General features: G+C 41.7%; 1 protein-coding gene and 1 long non-coding RNA gene across 6 annotated transcripts in view; one reads left to right on the top strand and one right to left on the bottom strand.

Moving 5' to 3' along the window:
- Nucleotides 1-2,494: 2,494 nt before the first annotated feature.
- LOC133385371 (uncharacterized) lies at nucleotides 2,495-6,566 on the bottom strand. The gene is made up of 3 exons (XR_009762860.1): nucleotides 6,317-6,566; nucleotides 5,555-5,679; nucleotides 2,495-3,131 (listed from the first exon to the last, which is right to left on the bottom strand). It is a non-coding gene; the product is annotated as an uncharacterized LOC133385371 (long non-coding RNA).
- The window catches only part of SMC5 (structural maintenance of chromosomes 5), a 50,800-nt gene continuing 37,312 nt past the window's right edge, over nucleotides 6,131-19,618 (top strand). The window contains exons 1-7 of one of the 5 annotated variants that reach the window (XM_061628203.1): nucleotides 6,131-6,535; nucleotides 9,225-9,366; nucleotides 10,866-10,918; nucleotides 11,165-11,327; nucleotides 12,147-12,281; nucleotides 15,444-15,584; nucleotides 18,611-18,772. In XM_061628203.1, coding sequence (XP_061484187.1) covers nucleotides 6,360-6,535; nucleotides 9,225-9,366; nucleotides 10,866-10,918; nucleotides 11,165-11,327; nucleotides 12,147-12,281; nucleotides 15,444-15,584; nucleotides 18,611-18,772 — 972 coding nt within the window. In that variant the 5' untranslated portion in view covers nucleotides 6,131-6,359. Of the gene's footprint in view, nucleotides 6,536-6,555; nucleotides 6,782-9,224; nucleotides 9,367-10,865; nucleotides 10,919-11,164; nucleotides 11,328-12,146; nucleotides 12,282-15,443; nucleotides 15,585-18,610; nucleotides 18,773-19,618 lie in introns of those variants that run through there. The other 4 variants (XM_061628214.1, XM_061628223.1, XM_061628233.1 and 1 more) reach the window with 4 other exon arrangements.

Genomic DNA, 19,618 nt, shown 5'->3' with positions numbered 1-19,618 from the left:
TTCTTCCCACCTTCCTTTGTCCAATTGCAAACCCTTAGTTTGCCAATTGCCTCCTCCACCCATCAAGATTTGTGTTCACTTCATTCACACCTTGACTCTTAAATTTGCTGTGTTCGCATTCCCTTGGTAATTTTGCCCTGCTCCTCCTCTCTTTGGATGCCTAAACTGTATTTCTAAAAGCTCATCTGAAGTTTTAAGTTACTGCAATGCTAGAAATTTGAGGACTGAAGGAAAATTTAATTTGGGGAGGTAGAATTATCTTTTGGGGAGCAATGCCCTCATTTGCCCCCCTGTTGCTATACCCCTGGTCAAGGCCTGTGCCTCAGCAGGCCTCTTCTGGCCATTACAGGTTCCTGGGCTCTGGCCTTATTGCTGCTTCACTTTCCATTGTCACTTCCTTATTCACTCTTACTCTTTATTGCTGAACACCAGCAAGCAAGAGGAGTGAGCAAAATTATCATTAAGAGCATTGAAGAAAAAGAGCATTGTATTCATTCAGGCAGTTAGTGGTCTCTTCAGAGGTTGATGGGAAGAGCTCCTTGGCCTAGGCTTCTCTTCTCTTTAATTCAATTTAACTCATTTTACATTTGGGTGGCAACATTTGGTGGCATATCGGCACCTAATTCAAGAAAATAGTTCTAGTCTCTTATATCGCTTGATGCAAGAAGACTGGAAGGATACAAAGAGCCATTTCCAAAGTGGTAACTTACAGCAGTTTATGTGTAAATCACTTGGTAAGCTGGTATATCATCCTATAAAGAGGATTTTACCACAAGTCAGATGCAACATGTAGTAAAATGGCCATGTTTGTTTATTTATTACATTTATATACCGCCCCATAGCTGAAGCTCTCTAGGCGGTTTACAGCAACTAAAAACATTAAAAACAAATATACAAATTTTAAAACACAAAACAATTTAAAAACTAAAAACAAATTAAAAACACATGCTAAAATGACTGGGAGAAGAGGAAAGTCCTGACCTGGCGCTGAAAAGATAACAGTGTTGGTGCCAGGAGCACCTCATCACAGATCATTCCATAATTTGGGGGCCATGTTCCATGCCAGCATAGTAGCTCCAAAAACTGATGCTGCAATCCTGTATAACAATTACCTGAGAGTAAGTGCCATTGAACTCCATAGGACTTGCAGACATTCATAGGATTGTGCTGTAAGCTGTGATATTTTGATATAAGATTAATAATAATAATAATTTATTTATTTATATCCCGCCTTATGGCCAAAAGGCCTTCAAGGCGGCTTACAAGAAAAACACAAATACAGGAATACATCCATAAAACAATACAATTTACAAAATTAAATAACCAATAACATTATTAAAAAACAGTGATTACAGAACTGCCAGTGAAAATACAGTGTGTTGCAGGCGCCTGGAGCGGCAGAAACATTTCAGGCTACCCCCAACAAAGCTGTGGGTTGGTTCTCTCTCTTTCCTTCTATACTTGCAAGTCCGACACCTTCAATTGAACTTCTAATCAGCTTCTCTGATGGCAAAATACAAGTAAGCTTTCCCCAGCACCAGCCAGTCCCGCAGAAGCAGGGTGGGTCATGTCGTTCCCCATCCCGCTGCCGTAACTGTAAATGGCAGCTACGTTGATCTTCTCGGAGAAGGTGCAGCCGCCGCCCCGCTAGATGAGGGCAAGCCATGGTGAACCTGCAACAATGGCCGGGACGCTGGAGTTGGTGAGAGGGTTGCAGGTGTTGATGGCATCGAGCCCCTCCGGCAGCGCCAGAAAATAATATAATAATAATGTACCTGGTGTGATTTAGTCCCACTGTCCATGGTTATGTATCTGGGACATGCATGTTGGAGTGAGTGGAAAGCTATCTGAGCCGCTCTGCCTAGCTGCAAAGATGAAACAGTGAAGTCTGTTTCTAAACTGGGGGAGAAAGTATGTGGTGATTTTTTTAAACAGAACTTCTCACTTTTCTAATTGTTTTTCTATTATATCTTGTTGTCCTCAGCAAGCTTGCAAGGAAAATGAGAATTTCCTGAATGATGTGTTCAATAGCACCACTCTGGAAGTTTCTTGATCGAATAGAGAAAGTACATATATGAACCTGGGTCTTTCACATTTCCCATCCATATTTATTTATTTATCCATTGTATCTCTGCTTATTATCCTTTTGATCCTTGATATATTTTGATTGGTTTTGCTACTGGCCTTTCCTGCACCAATGTTTCTAATCATTTCCCTTCTTAACCAAATCAGTTTAAATCCATTTACATCTCCACATCTGTCATTGTAGACTGATAATATATTGCACTATCCTTTTTTTCTGGAAAAATTGTATTTTAAATGAAGTACTAAATTTCTCATTAATAGACTTGTAAAATATCTCTTTTCTATAGTAATGGGCGAGAAATTTGATTCAGTTCACATTTTAAGCAAAATCTATCAAATCTGCACTTTCTGAAAGAACATGAGAACTGACACACAGCCATCCTGTGAAATTCACATTTATTCAAATTTTGGAATGCAGTTCACCAACTAAACAATGTTTACAAGAATGTAAAGGGAAAATAAAAATGAATATGAGTAAAAATACCATACAAAATGCATTATATTAGGTCAAAACTGCTAACAAAAATGTATACATTAGCCAAAACTGTCTATAAAACTGTGTTTATTAGGAGAAATTCACACTAAAGTGCTGGAGAATTTTCATGAGTTTTTTTTAAAAAATTACAAATTGCTGCAGAAACGTGAACAGACTTTAATATTGGAAAAATTGACAAACTGAGAACACCAGAACTGACAGATATTTCCAATCCTACTCTCCTGCAAGATGCTGACATCTGGTGGACACTTCAAGAATATAATCCTCCAGTTAAAAAAAATGTTGCTGCAACAACCCTTTTATTTCATAGGATTCATAAGGTCAGGCCCTCCCTTAGCATGTGGGGGTCCTGGGGCAAAAGCATAGTTGGGTGGCCCCCACATTTGCTCCAGGTCATCGTCTTGGTCTTGGCTGAGTCGCTGTAGATGTGCAGGAACTGCTGGACCAGCTCGCTGTCCCTGGGGCAGCTACCGCTCGCTGACCGCAGCAGGAGCGGTGGTGGCAGCAGCGGCTTTGGCATGGCGGTCGGGCAGGCGAGCAAGCCCCTGTCCTGGGTGGAGAGAAAGAGAGTGAGCGAGCACTGCGCCCTGCCTGGCGTGGCGAAGTGAGCAGGCAGGGAAGGAGGAGCAGGCTGGTGAGCAGATTGCCAAGTGCGCCCCCCCCAAAGCGCGGGGCCCGGGGCAACTGCTCCGCTTCCCGGTGCCTAGGGGTGGCTCTGCATAAGGTTATAGCAGTGGGCAATGCTTACTGCTATGAGGTTACAGAATGCAGGGCAAATGAAGGGAAGGGGCATAGAATGTGAGGAACGATAAAGAGATAAGAAGTTAGTGTTTGACAGATCGAGTAGAAAAATACTGAAGAGAGGCCTGATGGATGAGAGAAAAATGAGAAAGATAGAGCCACAGGAAAGAAAAAAAATGGATGCAGAAGAAAACAACCCACAGATAGGCTGAAAGGAACTTTTATTATTTATTTAAAAGTATGTCTATTTGCGTAATATTTCAAAAATCTCTAAGCGGTATGTTTGTGACAGACTGCTCCCAAGTCAGTGATGGATAACTGACAGTTATCAGAGAGTTTGTGTTGTTGTTTAATTAAGGAGAGCCTGGCTGGGAGTCCAGAGTCTGTGAGTTCAAATCCCCGCTCATGTCTCCTGGGTGTCAAGGGCCAGCTAAAGATCACCCCCACAAGTGAGTGGCTCGGGTTATGTGCCCTGCCACCCGTGGGCAAGCTGCATAGTCCCAAGGATTCCAGTTGCCTCCCCCCCAGCTGGCAGTTGTGGACAAGGAAGTGGCTGTCTTGTGCAGCTGTGGCAAGATGAACAGGCCCTACCTAGCCAGCTGAGGACTAGCCTCAGAGGGAGGCAATGGTAAACCCTCTCTGAATACCACTTACCATGAAATCCCTATTCATAGGGTAGCCATAAGTCGGAATCGACTTTGAAGGCAGTCTATTTCCCATAAAGAAATACTGTTCATGCATGCATTAGACTAATTGCCAATCTGCCTCCTCTCATCTGTAATTGGGTACTGTGGGTTGCCATGGGTAATTGGCATTATTAAAAAGGTGTTTCATCTCAGTAAGTGGTATTAAGTGGTTAGGTCTCATAGTACTATTTTAATGAACCCTTCATAAAGGTACTTTATTGCAATACTAGCTTTCACAGAGACCTGCCATCCCTTTGCAATGACTAGGAGGATTGAGAGAAGTGGTGAGCAGGAAAGGACAGATTCAAGTACAGCAAAAATATAAGCCACTTTCACCACTAATCTAGGGAAGGCTTCCCATATCCTAGAGACAAAGTTTGTTTTAGTCTATTTGTTTATTTCCTCTTCTTTCCCCCTTTTATTCTACATAAACAATGACATGGATGACAGTGCTTACTTTACATAGCATTTAATGTGAGCTGTGGCTCACCAATGAATGTCATCTGTTGTGAAATTCCATGCGTTCAACATTGGCACAGGCACAGTAAATAAAAGGCAAATCACTATCTTTTAAAGCGAGGGTTAACATCTGCAATATTATGCATTTGCCTTACAGGCTTGTAGCAAGAATTACAGAGATCCCAAGTTTAGCTGAGTGTTCCATGGCAAATGACTTGTGTTAATTGCAATCAATTTTGTTCCACTGATTTCAGCCCAATCCTATGCATAGCTAACTTGTGGGATTTACAGACCAAATCCTATACAGAGTTTACTTTTAATCACTAATGCAGTACAGTACAGTGATTAAAACAACATTATAAATAAGCCCACAAAAGTTACTAGCTAGCATGTTTAAAAAATCAGCCTGCTAAGAGGCTTGTGGCCTGCACTTCCATGCTGGCCGTGGAAGAAAAATGGTGCTTCTATCATCTTGCTCGCTCGTGTGTATGGAATTCCTGGTTGCCTATGGCTACTGGGCAAGTTCAGTGTAGTTAAATTCAAGGCTAGGTCAGAGTGTGACACTGAGACTGGGCACAGCGATCTAAACTACGCATCACAGAACAGTTGTGAGGATAAAATTAGAGGAAGGGAACCTTGGGGGAAGGGCAGAATAAACATGCAATTAAATAAAGAATCCCACTGAGTGTTATGGCATTTACTCCCAAATTAGCGTGGATAGGATTAACTCAATAATCACTACAAACTTCAACAAACTGGAACAACCGTCAAGCACAAAAAAGAGCCCTATATAAATCTGCGTACACACCATACATTTGAACCACAGGACTCCCCCCCCCCAAGAATCATTGTTAAGGGTGGTGGGACTTGCAGCTCTGGGATGGGTAAACTACAGTTCCCAGGATTCTTGGGGGGGGGGAAAGCCATGCGCTTCAAGTGTATGGTGGGAAAGTTATGTCAAAAATCCCCACCAAAACGTACAACAAAGAACGTCGCACAGGCCTTTTCACTGAAACAATCTATTCTAGCAGCTCTGCTCTTCCGGGTCATGACAAAATTCAGAAACGCCACAGGCGACAAGACTTACCGTGTACGGAACCTGAGAAACTTCAGCCTATGAGGCAGAGGTGGGGAACCGGTGGCCCTTCAGCTCTTTTGGACTCCAACTCCCATCAACCCCAGCGGTCAGGGACAACGTCTGGTTTTCCATTCCTAGAATACGTTTTCTACATAACTACAGGATAGCTATAAAGCTCTTTACGACATTTCCCGGCAAGTCACGCTCAGTCAACCACCTCGTTTCAATTTTTGAAGCACTGCACCCTGGGAATTGTAGTTCTAGGCCGCGCACACGCTCCCGAGACGCGTGATCGTTAAGGATCCAGTTAATAGCATTCTCGGTATGATGTACATTGCCTTTTCTTTTCGACCAATAGCAGAAATGTCAAAGCCACCGTCGGTCCTACCTCCTTTCCCAACAACCAAGGGCGCATTCACAACTACATTATGGTGTAAATAACCGCCTACTATTGGCCATCTCTAACGTCGCGCACATGTGTGCATAAACAGACCCGATTACATCTCAAGGGTCCGCCCCCGTCACTCTCCCATCCACTGAAAATTCCCGTTTCCGCCTTCCTTTCTCGCTGTAACCAATAGGAATTGCAATACATTGAACTGCCGCCCTTTGCGCATTGTTCGACACCAAGAGGTAATGAGCGCGTTTTCATCGAACTGAGTTACTTATGAGGCAGAGGCCTGCCTTAACCAATGACGCACGATCACAACCCGATGTAAAGCTGCGACAACCAATGGGTGAAGAGCGCGCATTTCCGGCTTACTAACTCACAGCCGTGCCTGTCGTTGTGGTGAGCGCTGTGGACGGCGGTAAAATGGCGACCCCCGCCAAACGCAAACCCAGGAGCGGTGAGGCGGGAGAGAGCGGTGGGAACAATCGCCGCAATAGGCAAAACACAGAGGCCGCCGGACCGGAAGCGGGCTGCCGACTGAATACAGAATCGCCGTTTGTAGAGGGAGCTATCGTGAGGATTTCCATGGAGAACTTCCTGTGAGTGCGTGAGACGTATAGGCGGCAGCTCTACCTCTGGCCAATAACGAGGGGCGTGAGGATTTGGCACAAGTGGGCGTTGCCGGCGGAGAGGCGGGGCTTCCAGTCTCCCTGGAGAAGGTTCTTCCCAACATGAGCAGGAGGCTTGCTGTGAGCGCTGTCAAGACTATGGTTCCTTTTAAGGTGCCTTATATGGACACCTGCAAGACTGGCACCATGATGAACCTAGTGCCAAGCAAACCTTAGGTGTAATTCTAGAGTCCTACCTTCAGTACTAGATCTTCACCACAGAACCAGTTTCTAGCCTTTGTACACGTTGCATTGGATTGTAAGATAAGTGAGTAGAAGGAACTTCATGGAAGGAAAGTTTATGGTCCCTTCCTGTCCCCTGAAAAGCCTCTCTGGAGAGTTGTGGAACTCTCCTGCAGAATGGAATGAAGGCAGTTGCCCAAAATGGCAATTGCCTCCCTCTACACCCCATCCCCCATTCTGCATGGCATCACAACTCTCCAGAGAGGCTTTTTAGGCGGCGTAGGTGCTGGCAACGGTGAAGAACAATCAGGAAATTTTCCTTCTGTGAACTTCTTTTCACATCTTAGAATCCAAACCTGAGAGTGTAGTCTAGTATATGACAACTTATAAGCAAGTGCCATTGAGTATGATGGGGCTTGAAAGTAAGGTCTATTGAACTCTATGGTGCTTGCTTCTGGATAAACATGTTCATGATTGATCTGCAAGGCTGAAAGCTCATGCATGCTTATCTGAGAGTCAATACCATTGAATACAGTAAGACAGACTTGCAAATCTACATGTGTCAAATCAGTTTGCACAATTGCTACCAGCTGTGACTTGGTCACTGCTGCTTCACTTTGCTAGTATTCACGTGAACAATAGTTAATTGCTTTCCAGGAAGCACACGATTATGGCAAAGATTTTGTTCTTAAAGATGGTTATTCTTAGGAGGTCATTTAGCAAGAAGTTACACAAGCATTTGGTTTGAATAGTTTTGATTACTGAGGTGATTCCAATTCCTAATACACGGCCAGAGACTGGAAGAGTTCTAAAGTCTGTCACTGAAAAGTGTATGATAATGATTAACATTAGGTAGGGTTGTTGTTTCAGGTAGGGTGTTCAATCATTATACTCTTCCAGAACTCTATTTGCATGAATAAATTTTTTGTTTTCCATGTCTGAAGCTGCTGTTTTCCCAGAGAATCTGGCTATATGGCAAAATTACTTTCATCATTCTATTTTCTAGGTACAGCCTCTGTTTCACTTGATGCCAAATTCCACTATCTCTTTGAACCCTGAGCTCTTACTTTCCTTTTACAACAACCCTTGGCCTCTCAATTGTGGTGTGCCACAGGGATCTATCCTCTCCCCCATGCTATTTAACATCTATGTAAAGCCGCTGGGAGCCATCATCAGGAGATTTGGGTTGCAGTGTCACCAATATGCGGATGACACTCAGCTCTATCTCTCGTTTAAGTCCTTGCCAGAGGTGGCTGTGAATACCATTTCCAAGTGCCTGAAGTCCGTAAGTGAATGGATGGGAGGTAATAGGCTGAAGCTGAACCCTGACAAGACCGAGGTGCTGCTCGTGGGAGACAAGAGAAGGTTAGGAGATATAGACCTGGTGTTTAATGGGGTAAGGTTACCCCTGAAGGACCAGGTCCGCAGCCTCGGGGTCATTCTTGACTCCCAGCTGTCCATGGAGGCTCAGGTCTTGGCAGTGAGCCGGGCAGCTTGGTATCAATTACATCTGATACAGAGGCTGTGATCCTACCTTCCTGTCCATCTGCTCCCACGGGTGGTACATGCCCTGGTCTCCTCTTGCTTAGACTACTGTAATGCGCTCTACGTTGGGTTACCCTTGAAAACAGTCCGGAAATTACAGCTGGTGCAGAATGGGGCGGCATGTTTGATTAAAAACTGCCGTCGCCGGGATCACATCACTCTGGTGTTAGAAGACCTACATTGGTTACCAGTTGTTTACCGGGCCCAATTCAAGGTGTTGGTACTTACCTTTAAAGCCCTAAACGGTTTTGGCCCAGTTTATCTGAAGGAGCGCCTCCAGCATCACCAAATATGCCGCCTGACGAGATCAGCCTCACAAGACCTTCTCTCGGTCCCACCAGTTAAAACAGCTAGGCTGGTGCAGACCAGAGAGAGGGCATTTTCGATTGTGGCCCCTACCCTTTGGAATTCCCTGCCCTATGACCTTCGCCATGCCCCCTCCCTGCCAAGTTTCCACCGAGCCTTAAAAACCTGGCTATTCAGGCAGGCATACAAGATTCCTGGGCTGGACTAGTTTTATTGTAATACAGTTGTGGATGGTTTTGATTGATTATAGTCTGAGGTTTATGACTTATGTTGTATTTTATATGTTGTATTTTATCCTATTTTGTACGTCGCCTAGAGTGGCCGTTAATTCGGCCTGATAGGCGACTCAAAAATAAAATTTTATTATTATTATTATTATTATTGGAGTATAGAGTGTGGGACTTAATCATTCAAACATTCACCCCTAATGTTGTTCTAAAGTGCAAAATAAGAACTACTGTGGTAGTTTTGAAAAACATTTCCAAACTAAATATAATGAATCATTGTTACTATAATCTGCATTTTGATTCTTTTTTGGCTTCATTTTTCACTATAAACATTAAACTTTAATGGTATTGCCTTTCAGTACATACGATAACTGTGTGGTGTATCCAGGTCCCCATCTAAACATGATAGTTGGAGCTAATGGAACAGGTAAATCAAGCATTGTTTGTGCCATATGCCTGGGACTGGCAGGGAAGCCTTCCTTCATAGGACGAGCAGACAAGGTGAGGATAACTCTTTGCAACCATATAGAATGATATTGATTGGGTTTCAATGATATCTATTATGGTAACATTTAATTTTAAATTACAATAAAATATTTTAAGATGATTAGTGGAAAATAGGTGCTAGACTCTTGCAGAAAAATGCATTGTGCTCTCTTTATTCAGTTTGACTTCTTGTGTGTTCTGGCTATCTCCTTTCCTAAATGACTTTCTCCCAAAGCTTTGATACACTCTGATGGGTTGTTAAATACTGTTGCATCCTGGTGAATGAGTATAAAATTGTTTGTTAATTTTGTGTGCAATGTACAGGACACAGTGAGTACCTGGCTGGGGTTCAGAGGAAAGGCTTCTGATGGTTTTCAATGAGCTATCCCAAAAGGCTGCAGTTCAATTAAGTTGAGAAACTTCTTGACAATTCTAGTAATAATACATAAAGCGTAATTCAAATTAATCTCACATTTTCTTAAAAAAAGAGGTAATCCATATATTCAGGAAGTACTATCCTTATGGACCTGTATCACCTCAGAATGGACATGAGGCTCACTTGTTTGAAAATATCCTGTGACACAATCTCTTTGCTGACATGGGGGAACTACTCTAGAATGTATTCTGATGTTACAGGTCCATGAAGATTATATCACATGCCTTTCCTAGACATTTGAATCTGCTCCAAGACAAGGGGAATCCTTAGGATCTTGGTTACACAAGAGTTAATTTCAAATGTATTGTTATATTTCCATTTGAGTCATGGTACCCAAATATATTGATTTGGGATGTATTGTTGTCTTTCCATTTGACACATGTACCCTAAGATATTAATTCCTCAAGTCTCTTGTCTTCTTTTACATCATTATTGCAGCTCATGAGATTGCTACTGCTGCAGTTTCTTCAAAGCCATTGCCCTGGGTGTGCAGAGTTGAAGGGAGCCCACTCTTGCTTTGTCATCAATTAGGGCAGGGGCGGGGAATCTATTTCAGCCTGAGGGCACATGCCAGTGGCAAGGGTGGGGCCAGAGGCGAAGGTGTCTGTGGCCAGAGGCAAAAAAAGTGAGCGGCATAACGGATGTGATTCTTAACTTTGTACAGCAGGCGACATTCCAGCCACACTAGCCATATTGACTGCTGCATATATGAGACACGCACACCATCCCTCTCCATCCAGGCAAGCAAGTAGCATTATCACAGTTCAATCACACATTCCAAAAGCAATTGAAAGGGGTCTGAGGAGAGCCCTAAAGGCCAGATGGAAAGGCCTGGAGGGTCCCTTTGGTTCCTGGGCTTGAGGTTCCCCACCCCAAGACTAAGGACTAAGGTAATACGGGCTGCTGTTGGCATTATGCAACTTTAAGAATTTCCTTTTGCATCATGTCTAGCGTCTATGGGCAGAGACTGTTTCATCTTTTAATCCCTGTACAGTGCTTAGAACACTTTTGAAAGTTTATAAGTGAATCATAATAGGTTTCTAGGTTTGTTTATAATTTATGTTTGTTTTATTGTCAGGTTGGTCACTACGTGAAGCGGGATTGTAACAAAGCAGTAGTTGAAATTGAGGTGTGAGTAACAAACTTGTTCATGTTTCTATTTTGTCTAAACGTATTTAATAAACTAAGCTGTAGTTGAAATTGAGGTGTGAGTAACAAACTTGTGTTTCTGTTTTGTGTAAATGTATTTAACAAGCTATCTTACTGAAAGGGTTTGGGGAAGGTGACGCATTGAGTTCTTTTAAAAAAAATTCAGCTGTACTTATTTCATGACTGTGGATAAAAAGTGACTCCTTCTCCCCCCACCCAATTTCTTAGGTTTAAGAACCCAACTAATCTTATTATTACACGAGAAATGTCTGTAGCAAACAACCAGTCATCTTGGTTAATTAATGGACAACATTCCACTCTCAAAATGGTAGAGGATCAAGTTGCAGCCTTAAATATCCAAGTAGGCAATCTATGCCAGTTTCTTCCACAGGTATGAAATAATTTTTCTGACATTGTAAATATTATTATCTCTGTATTTTAAATGATAAAGAATAATATGCTAAGGGAAGACCAAAATTACTGTAGGAAAGCAAAATTAATGTAAAAAATCTAGAGCAGAAAATATGCATGGTATTTAAAATGGCTTCTATTTGATGCAGTGGGGGGAAATATGAAAATGAATGTGAAAATAGTACCATATCATTTATCAGAATTCTTTTAGACACTTAAATAAATTGATGTATTGATTGTCTACTTACTTGGAGTGATACAGCCATAAAGTCAGGAACCATTCCTTCAGGAATTATTATTTGAAATTCTGCAGGTCAAAAATCTTGGATACAATCCTGTAGTCTGTGAGGGTGGGAAATGACTCCCACAAAGGCCTATCACAACCTTCCCTTCTTAGTGGGTTGCCTCTGCTTGTCTTCTGAACACTGTGAGACCTGAGAGGACCGTTCAGTAGCAACTAAAGACATCTTAGTCTCTTACATGGGGATCCTGTTGTTAGCTTTTCTCCAAGTTTTTTTGCACAGGTTACTCCCAGCAGAAGAATGAATGGAGAAGGGTTGGCAACGGGATGCTGCTGGTAAAATGCTGAAGGAGTTGGTCTGTTCGTGAAAGTCCGTCTGAGTCACAGGGTGCTCTCACACGGAGGGATCAGAGGAGGGTGGTGGTGGTAGAGGAAGGTGCTTGTAATTTGCAAGTTTTAGTAACAGTATATTGGAAATTTTACATTAGTTTGAAGCATACTGTAAAGCATACTACTTGTACACAACATACTGCAGGTATTTTGTAACCTGCTTTGCAGGACAAAGTTGGAGAATTTGCAAAATTATCCAAGATTGAACTCCTTGAAGCCACAGAGAAATCAGTTGGTCCTCCAGAAATGTACAAATTTCACTGTGATCTCAAAAACTTCAGGCAGAGAGAACGAGAGTTAGAGGTAAGTAGCTGACATGCATGGGAAAGATTTTCTTGCTCTTTTCTATTTCTAAAATAAGTACTTCATAACCTTGCAGTTCTGGGAGCAGATTGTGCCTGTAGAAGTCGTTCTTTCTTAGGTCTGGAAGTTAGGAATACAGCGTTCTGCTTTTAGTCAGAGCAAAGATATATTTTTGAATCCCTAGCCCAATCCAAAGACTGGAAAGCAGGATCTTCCTACTCTTTCATGTCTTGCACCTCTCATTTATGCTTTGCTTACCATAGCTTATTTTTCATTCCTCTCTCTTTGGCTTTCATATGTCCTGCTTTCCTATCTCTTAGAATGGATTAGTGCTGCTGATCCATTTTGTTCCTTGAAGTTGCTTGCATGAGTCTCAGCTGTAGAGATTCTCTCACTCCTTCTCCTGACCTGTAGGTTCAGGCAGTGACTGAACAGGAGCTGTAGTTACCTTTGAATTGGCTGTCTTGATATTTCAGCACCTCCATTGTTTGGGTTGCTGTGTTGTCTTTATCTTATCAATATGGTATAAGTCCATGGTAATTGCAAGAGACAGTTTGAGCAAAAGAAGTTCCAGCAGCAGCCAGCACAGCTGGGAGCAGGGAGAGGTATTTTGGATTTTAACATCTGTTCCCCTTCCGCTGAGGCCCCAAGGCCTAATAAGGCCTGCTAGGACTCCCTATTTGGCCCACAAAGCCATATTGGCCAAGCCATGCCCACTTGCTCCACACCTGACTTCATATGTAACATCAGGTGTAGGGCATGTAAAAATGCCAAAAGAGGGTTTGCAACAGAGCTTGGAAAAGTTACTTTTTTGAACTACAACTCCCATCAGCCCAATCCAATGGGCATGCTGGCTGGGGCTGATGGGAGTTGACGTTCAAAAAAGTAACTTTTCCAAGCTCTGGTTTGCAAGCACCATTGATCGCTGGTGGCTGCAAAGCCCTGGGCACAGTGCTTTGCAACCACCAGTAGCTGATTGATGGAGCTTGCAAAGTGCTGTGCACAGGGGCTTGCAACGACCAGCTGTTCAGTGGTGCCTGCAAAACCCTGCACTTTGCAAGTGCTGATGGTCAGCTGGCCATCAGGCCTTGCAAAGCACTGTGCATGGGGCTTTACAAGACTAACAATTGGATCATTGGGGCTTGTAGAGCTCTGTGCCTTTCCTTGCACGGGTCATCTGAAGTCACTGTCATGTCAGGAGATGGACAGGTGGGCAACTCCTTCTCAAGCTTGGCTCACAGGGACTGGGGGAGATAAACATCTGACTTGCCAATCAGACCCAGTTTCCCACCCATGCCTTATTGCCACCTCTCCAGGAGAACTTCCTTTGTTGGTTTTTAACGTGTTCTCCAGCTGTTCTGAATTTGTGACTTTTATTATTGTTGTAATTATTTCTCACTTATAAAGCACCTGAAATTTTAGAAGTATTGTACAGAGGTTGAAAGATGAGGCAACCCCTGTTCACATACTCAAATGTGTCCCAACAAGTCCTTTTGGCAACCCATCGCCCTGGCAAACCAACTGACCTTTCTTTTACCCTGCCCCGCTAGTATGTTGCAGACTCTGCCTCATAACATCCCTCCTCCCCCTCCCCCGCTAACAATGCTTCATATGTCGAGAGAGACCTCCCCCATTCTGAGTCTAGGGAACCTGAGTGATCAGACAGTGGTGGGCCCACTGAGCCCGAGTCCATCAAGCTCCCTTCCCACCCCTGTGTTCCATTCTGAGGCCAGCTGAAGCCCGATCATACTCTGATTCCCCATCTACCATGCCTCCACACAAAGTCAAAGCCCTTGTTGGACTGCATCTGGGAGTTAGTGGATCTTGAAAGGGAAAGCGACACAGGTCAAGTTGCCAGCAAGGCATCCCAGCTAGAGGCATTGTTGGTGTAATTGCAGAGGCATGTCTGACGTTCTGGTGGCATATATGGCTTTCAGTGTATGCTACGGGGTCTCTGTCTGCAGATTTCAAGTACGGGATTGCTCACTTAGTTTGTTAGATATATTTTGCTAGTGAAATATTGGTATTAGGTTACTGAAATGTTATTTTAGATTTATTAGTTCAGTTATTTATGAATTTGGTATGGTTTAAACTACCTAATTGTGTAAATATATATTGTGTATATAAATTATCATTTTGATATTTTTGTACTGATTGTGATGTACTAATTGTTAGCCACTTTGGTTTTCCTTTGAAAATAAAGGTGGGGCACAAATAAATGAAGTTTACATGCTAAGAGTTCCATTGGCTATATTGTTAAAACGTTTTTGTTGAAGGAATCCTATCCAGACGCATAGATTCTTTTTAGTCTGCTGCTGTTTTTAATATGTTTTAATTACTTGTTTTTAACTATTTTTATTGATAATTTTAATATTTTTAATAAACTGCTTAGAGGTTTTTCACCATCAACCAGCATATACATTTTGTTAAATAAAATAAACAAAATGTTATCCAGGGTTCAGGCTAACCAGGGTTCTTGTTTAACAAGGAGTTGGCACCAGATTCTCTGATACCAAATTCTTTTCAAGTAAGAAGCCTGGTCAACGATAACTATGTTTATAGAAGTGTTAAGAAAGTCCCAGTCGTTATGTCTGCACTGGCTTTTTATCTACTAGTTCTGTGAGTTAACTGACAACTGAATGAACAGTGTTCAATTCCATGTTAGGACAAAGAAATGCATAGTTTAAATGTTCAGCAATAACAGAGAATATCACTAGAGAAGAATAATGGTTAAGGCTGCAATCCAGTACACATCTGCTCAGAAGTAAGCTCCATTGGGTTAGTCAGACTTACTCATAGGTAAGTGTGCATTGGATTGTAGTCTAAATGTTGCCATACAGTATCTCTTTGCTGCCCTGTAAACTCCCATTTGCAAGGATTGAGGGGATCTAAAGCAAAGTATAAAACTACTAATTCTTACTATTTTTTCTTGCTAAATTAGTTGCCATGTTGATAACAAACCTACAGTTTCTGTATGTGCTTCTAATTTGCACTCTGAAGAATAAGATCCATTTGCCATTAGGAAAGCAACCTGCTACTTTGATAGAAATCCTAATTCTTATTTTGGAATTTGAGTCGCAAATAGGGCATGTTGCAATTAATAATGAGAGTTCTTGTGTTTAATTGAACCATGTAAATCACTTAAAATATATATTCTGACAGAATTCATGCAAAGAGAAACATAACAACCTAGAGAAAATGAAGCAAACGAATGAAAGGTATAAGCAGGATGTAGAGCGATATCATGAACATAAGCGCCATCTAGATTCAATTGCAATGCTTGAGAGAAAAAGGCCTTGGGTGGTAAGTTCTTGATTTTTAAGACTTCTGAAAATGTACTTAAAAAAAAAGCAAATATAACAAACATAGTTGAGTGAAATGTAGAAGTTGATAAAAATAGAATAGGAAAACGACAATGACAACAAGAAGCGTGTTTGATGTTATTTATTATAATTATATGTATCATGCTTTTGAAGATACAAATCTTTCCAAGGCCACTTATAAGCAACATCAACAATCATTAATAAAATCACAGTAAACAATATTCATTTTTTCTCAATCTAGAGAATGGCATAAAAACCCTGAATAGCATTTGAAAAGACAATAAAAAGTGTGTGTTCTTTAATTATATAATGTCGTATTTGAGGGCTCATCTTCATTTAGTCTAGCTGTTTTTCTTAGTAGAGTATTCAGGGCTATTTGTATGCCTCAATTATGCAGGACTGCAGAAGAAGCGGAGAATGTAATATTGGATACAGAGCTGTTATTTTTTAAAAGGTTTGTAGCCATTGGGATTGGAAAGATACCATTGAAAGTTTGTGGACAGTGGCTTAGATGAGTAATGGGAACCTGTGGCCCGCCTGCAACTCCCATCAGCCCCAGCCAGTCTGGGTAATAGGTTTTCTATCCCAGGCTTAGATCTGAAGGGCCTCAAGTTTCCCATCCTAGGCTTAGATCCAGACATTCCCTCCCACTAATGGAAGGGCTCCTTTTGTCTGTGGAAGGCTTTTGATCCAGTGGAGGGATCCTGCTGGTGAAATAGGAAAGGAGGCTATTTTTGTTGATTTACCCCCTTCCCTTGCAGCTCCCCTGTGCTCTCAAATTGCCACCCTGGGCTCCTACTGGGAGGAAGAGCAGGATATAAATCTAATAAATGAATAAATAATAAATCCATTCTAGAGGTTGAAGGACTATCTGGATACTGCAGGCTGCAGAGATAAATTGTAAAAAATTGACTAACCCCTTCTTTCTACCAGTGGGAGCATCCACTGAATGGAACTCTTTTCAGGGAATGCTCTTGCTGGCAGGAACAAAGTGTGGATCCAACTCGATTCTTCTAAAATGTCATAAGCTGGAGAGGTGCTTGACTAAGATTTTGAATGTTTGGGGGCAAAACTTTATCACCCTATACAACTTTATCCCCCCAACTACTAAATCCAGAATAAATGACTTAAAAAAAAAGAAGCTATTCATATTCTCTCAATTTGCATCATGTATGCAGATCTCAGCATTCAGAATTTCTTGGTACAAAGTTTAGATTTTTATCTCGTTTATATAAGTAGCCCCGTTTGAGCCCTTAGGACAGAATGGGATAAAATTAAAATTGGTTAATAAATCAAAGAAGGTAACATCAGTCCCTGGCTTAAGTTCAGCTTGCTGTATACTGTTAAGACGTATAGTATTTGACAGATATCAGAGCTGCATTCAGTTCGCTGGGCTTAGCACCTTTAAAAAACTCACGGTGCTCGTAAAAGTATACATTTACTAACTTATTCCATGACAGTGAATTGTATTGTTTGTTAGGATAGAGTGGGGAATCTCAGCCCCCCTACAAAGACAGGGGTCTGATTTTGTTCCTCTGCAGCTAGTTTCCTTTGTTCTTTGAGTCTTGGCAGACAATGATTTGTAAGCTTTCTTCCAGACAGGCATATGCTACAAAATGGAGGAGAATCCCAATTGTGGCAGGCCAAAAACAGATTAATTCAACATCTGCTATGATCCTGATGATACCGGATTATCTTTTAATTCTCAAGGAAAAATATCTAGTCTCATGCCGAGTTGCCTTTGAATACTGTTTAGAGCCCAAAATGTGTTGACCTTAGTTAGAACTTTTTAACAGCACTGTAGTATTTTAAAGGTTTGATTTCTGTGATTCACAAACTGAGGTGTGCCTTTTTAGGGAAACACAGCTTAATATAGTATGTGTGTGTGCTCATGTGCCCAGTGTTTTATGCAAGTCTTACCAACGTGGGAATCTAAAGAGCAACTGACTGGCTACAGGATCTTTATATTAATTAAGAACCTGAAATGTATAATTATATGGGCCCTTGTTTTAATTGTGAGGGTAGGCATCATGCAGTCAAATATGATATGTAATTAGTAGAGCACATTTCAGGAATTTGTGGATATGATTAGATGATTATCTCTGATTAGCCACAAAATCCTTGAGAAGAAAAGTAAATTAGTCACAGGGAGCAGTCAAGGGTCTGGTAGCAGCAGCAGAAGTCCATTTCAGTAGCTTGGACTGCACCAGGATGGAGTCTTATCAGGATTGCCACCAGTAGTTTTAAGAGTTCCTGAGGCAATGAAACACTATGCAGCAGGAGTATCTCTTGGCTGTGCTCAAATGTGATTTTTACATGCTCTTTCTCCTGGGGTTGTAACAGCCAGTACTCTAGTTTTCTACCACACAAGTGGGAGAGATGAGTTTGTTCTGTAAAGTGAATATAAGTGCAAAGACCAGGAAAGTGTATTTTGGTGATGTGTTTTTAATGTTATGGCTCCCTCTTGGCTCTAGTAAAAGAACAGAATACAAATTCAAATGAATAAATTTATCTTTAATATTAGCGCTATTGCTCTTTTGCTGAGTAATATTTACTTAGGCCAGGGTTAAGGAACCTGTAGCCCTCCATGTGATGATGGACTTCAACTCCTATCAGCCACAGCTAGTATGGCCAGAGATCAAGGATGATGGGAGTTGTAGTTGTAATTCAACAACATGTGGAGAGCCTGGAGATGTAAAGGACTGGGGAAAAAACTGGAACGTTTTGGAAAAAGAGGTGTGTTCCTAATTTTTTCATTTTTTTTCTCCAGCAGGCCTTACACATCTCTAGGAGGGCTATAGGTTCCCAGTCCATGAATTAGGCCATCCCTGCATGATTGACTGATGTCACAGTAATTATCTGAAACTATTCACCAATCCTTCTAAAAATGACATTTTTGCTTTTCCTGATGAAAATGATGAACAAATTAGTAGCATCAGATGGTCCGTTTGATCTATTGAACACAGATATAATGCTGTTAATTAGTTTGCTTGCATTCCTTGCTAGGTATACGAAGATGTTCGTAAGCAGTATGAAGAAGTGAAGCAAAACCGAGATCGTCGGAAGGAGGAATTAAAAGCATTAAGAGAAGCACAATCTCCCATGACACATCAGATCCAGGAGGCTGAGAAACAGTGTGCAAGTCTGGATAACAAAATGAAAGAGAAAGTATGTATTCTAGAGCTGCTCTGCTTGTAAGTCTCTTGCACATACAGGTAGTTTAGAACTCTGGAGATCATATGAAATTTAAAATGGAAGCACTTTAATAAATGAAGTTAAAAATTAGTTGGTGAGTTAGAGTCGGGAAATAAAAAGTTCTATGTAGTCTAGCTTCCTGACACAATCTAAACCACAGTGTTCCATAGGAAGAGGGTAGCACTCTGTTTAAGAATATTCTGGCTCATTGACTAATCTCACCTGAGGACCATTTGCAGTCCAAAATTAGGTACTCAGGCCTTGGGCTCTGTCAGGGCCAGGCTGGGGTTATGGCTTGTTTTATTGAAATTTTACAGCTTGGAGGTCAGTGGCTTTAGCTGAAGAACTGAACCTGAAGTTCAGCAAACAGAGTATTCCTTTATCGATCTAGCTAAGGCAGACGGCCAAGCTCCTAGTATTTACACAAGGACTGATCAACTCAGAGACTTCATATTCCTTGCCAATAATCTGATTTTGTACACTCCTATTCCCATCTGTACCCGAAGTGGGTAAGCATGGAGACAGCCCAGGACAGTCCACTAAGCTAAGTCTCATCTTCAGACTGAGGTTTCTGGTCTCCAGAGCCCGTAACAGGCATGGCCAAACCTCCTCCACAGTTTTTTTTCTCCTAAGGAAGTGATTTGAGATTAATCTGCATCCAACATTCTATCTCTAGTTGTGGAAGCCCATGATGCCTCAAAGGAAGGAAGAAAAACTCCCAGTATTAAATGTGACGAATGAACCCTTTCTGATTCCATCACTCAGGCACCAAAATAGAAACAGCAGAATTTATAAATCTATGCAGCTTTGTCTTGAATC

This window comes from Rhineura floridana, chromosome 1 (genome assembly GCF_030035675.1).
Source record: "Rhineura floridana isolate rRhiFlo1 chromosome 1, rRhiFlo1.hap2, whole genome shotgun sequence".
Lineage (NCBI taxonomy): Eukaryota > Metazoa > Chordata > Lepidosauria > Squamata > Rhineuridae > Rhineura > Rhineura floridana.
The sequence above is the reverse complement of the archived record's forward strand: the minus strand, read 5'-3'. Positions and strand labels throughout refer to the sequence as shown.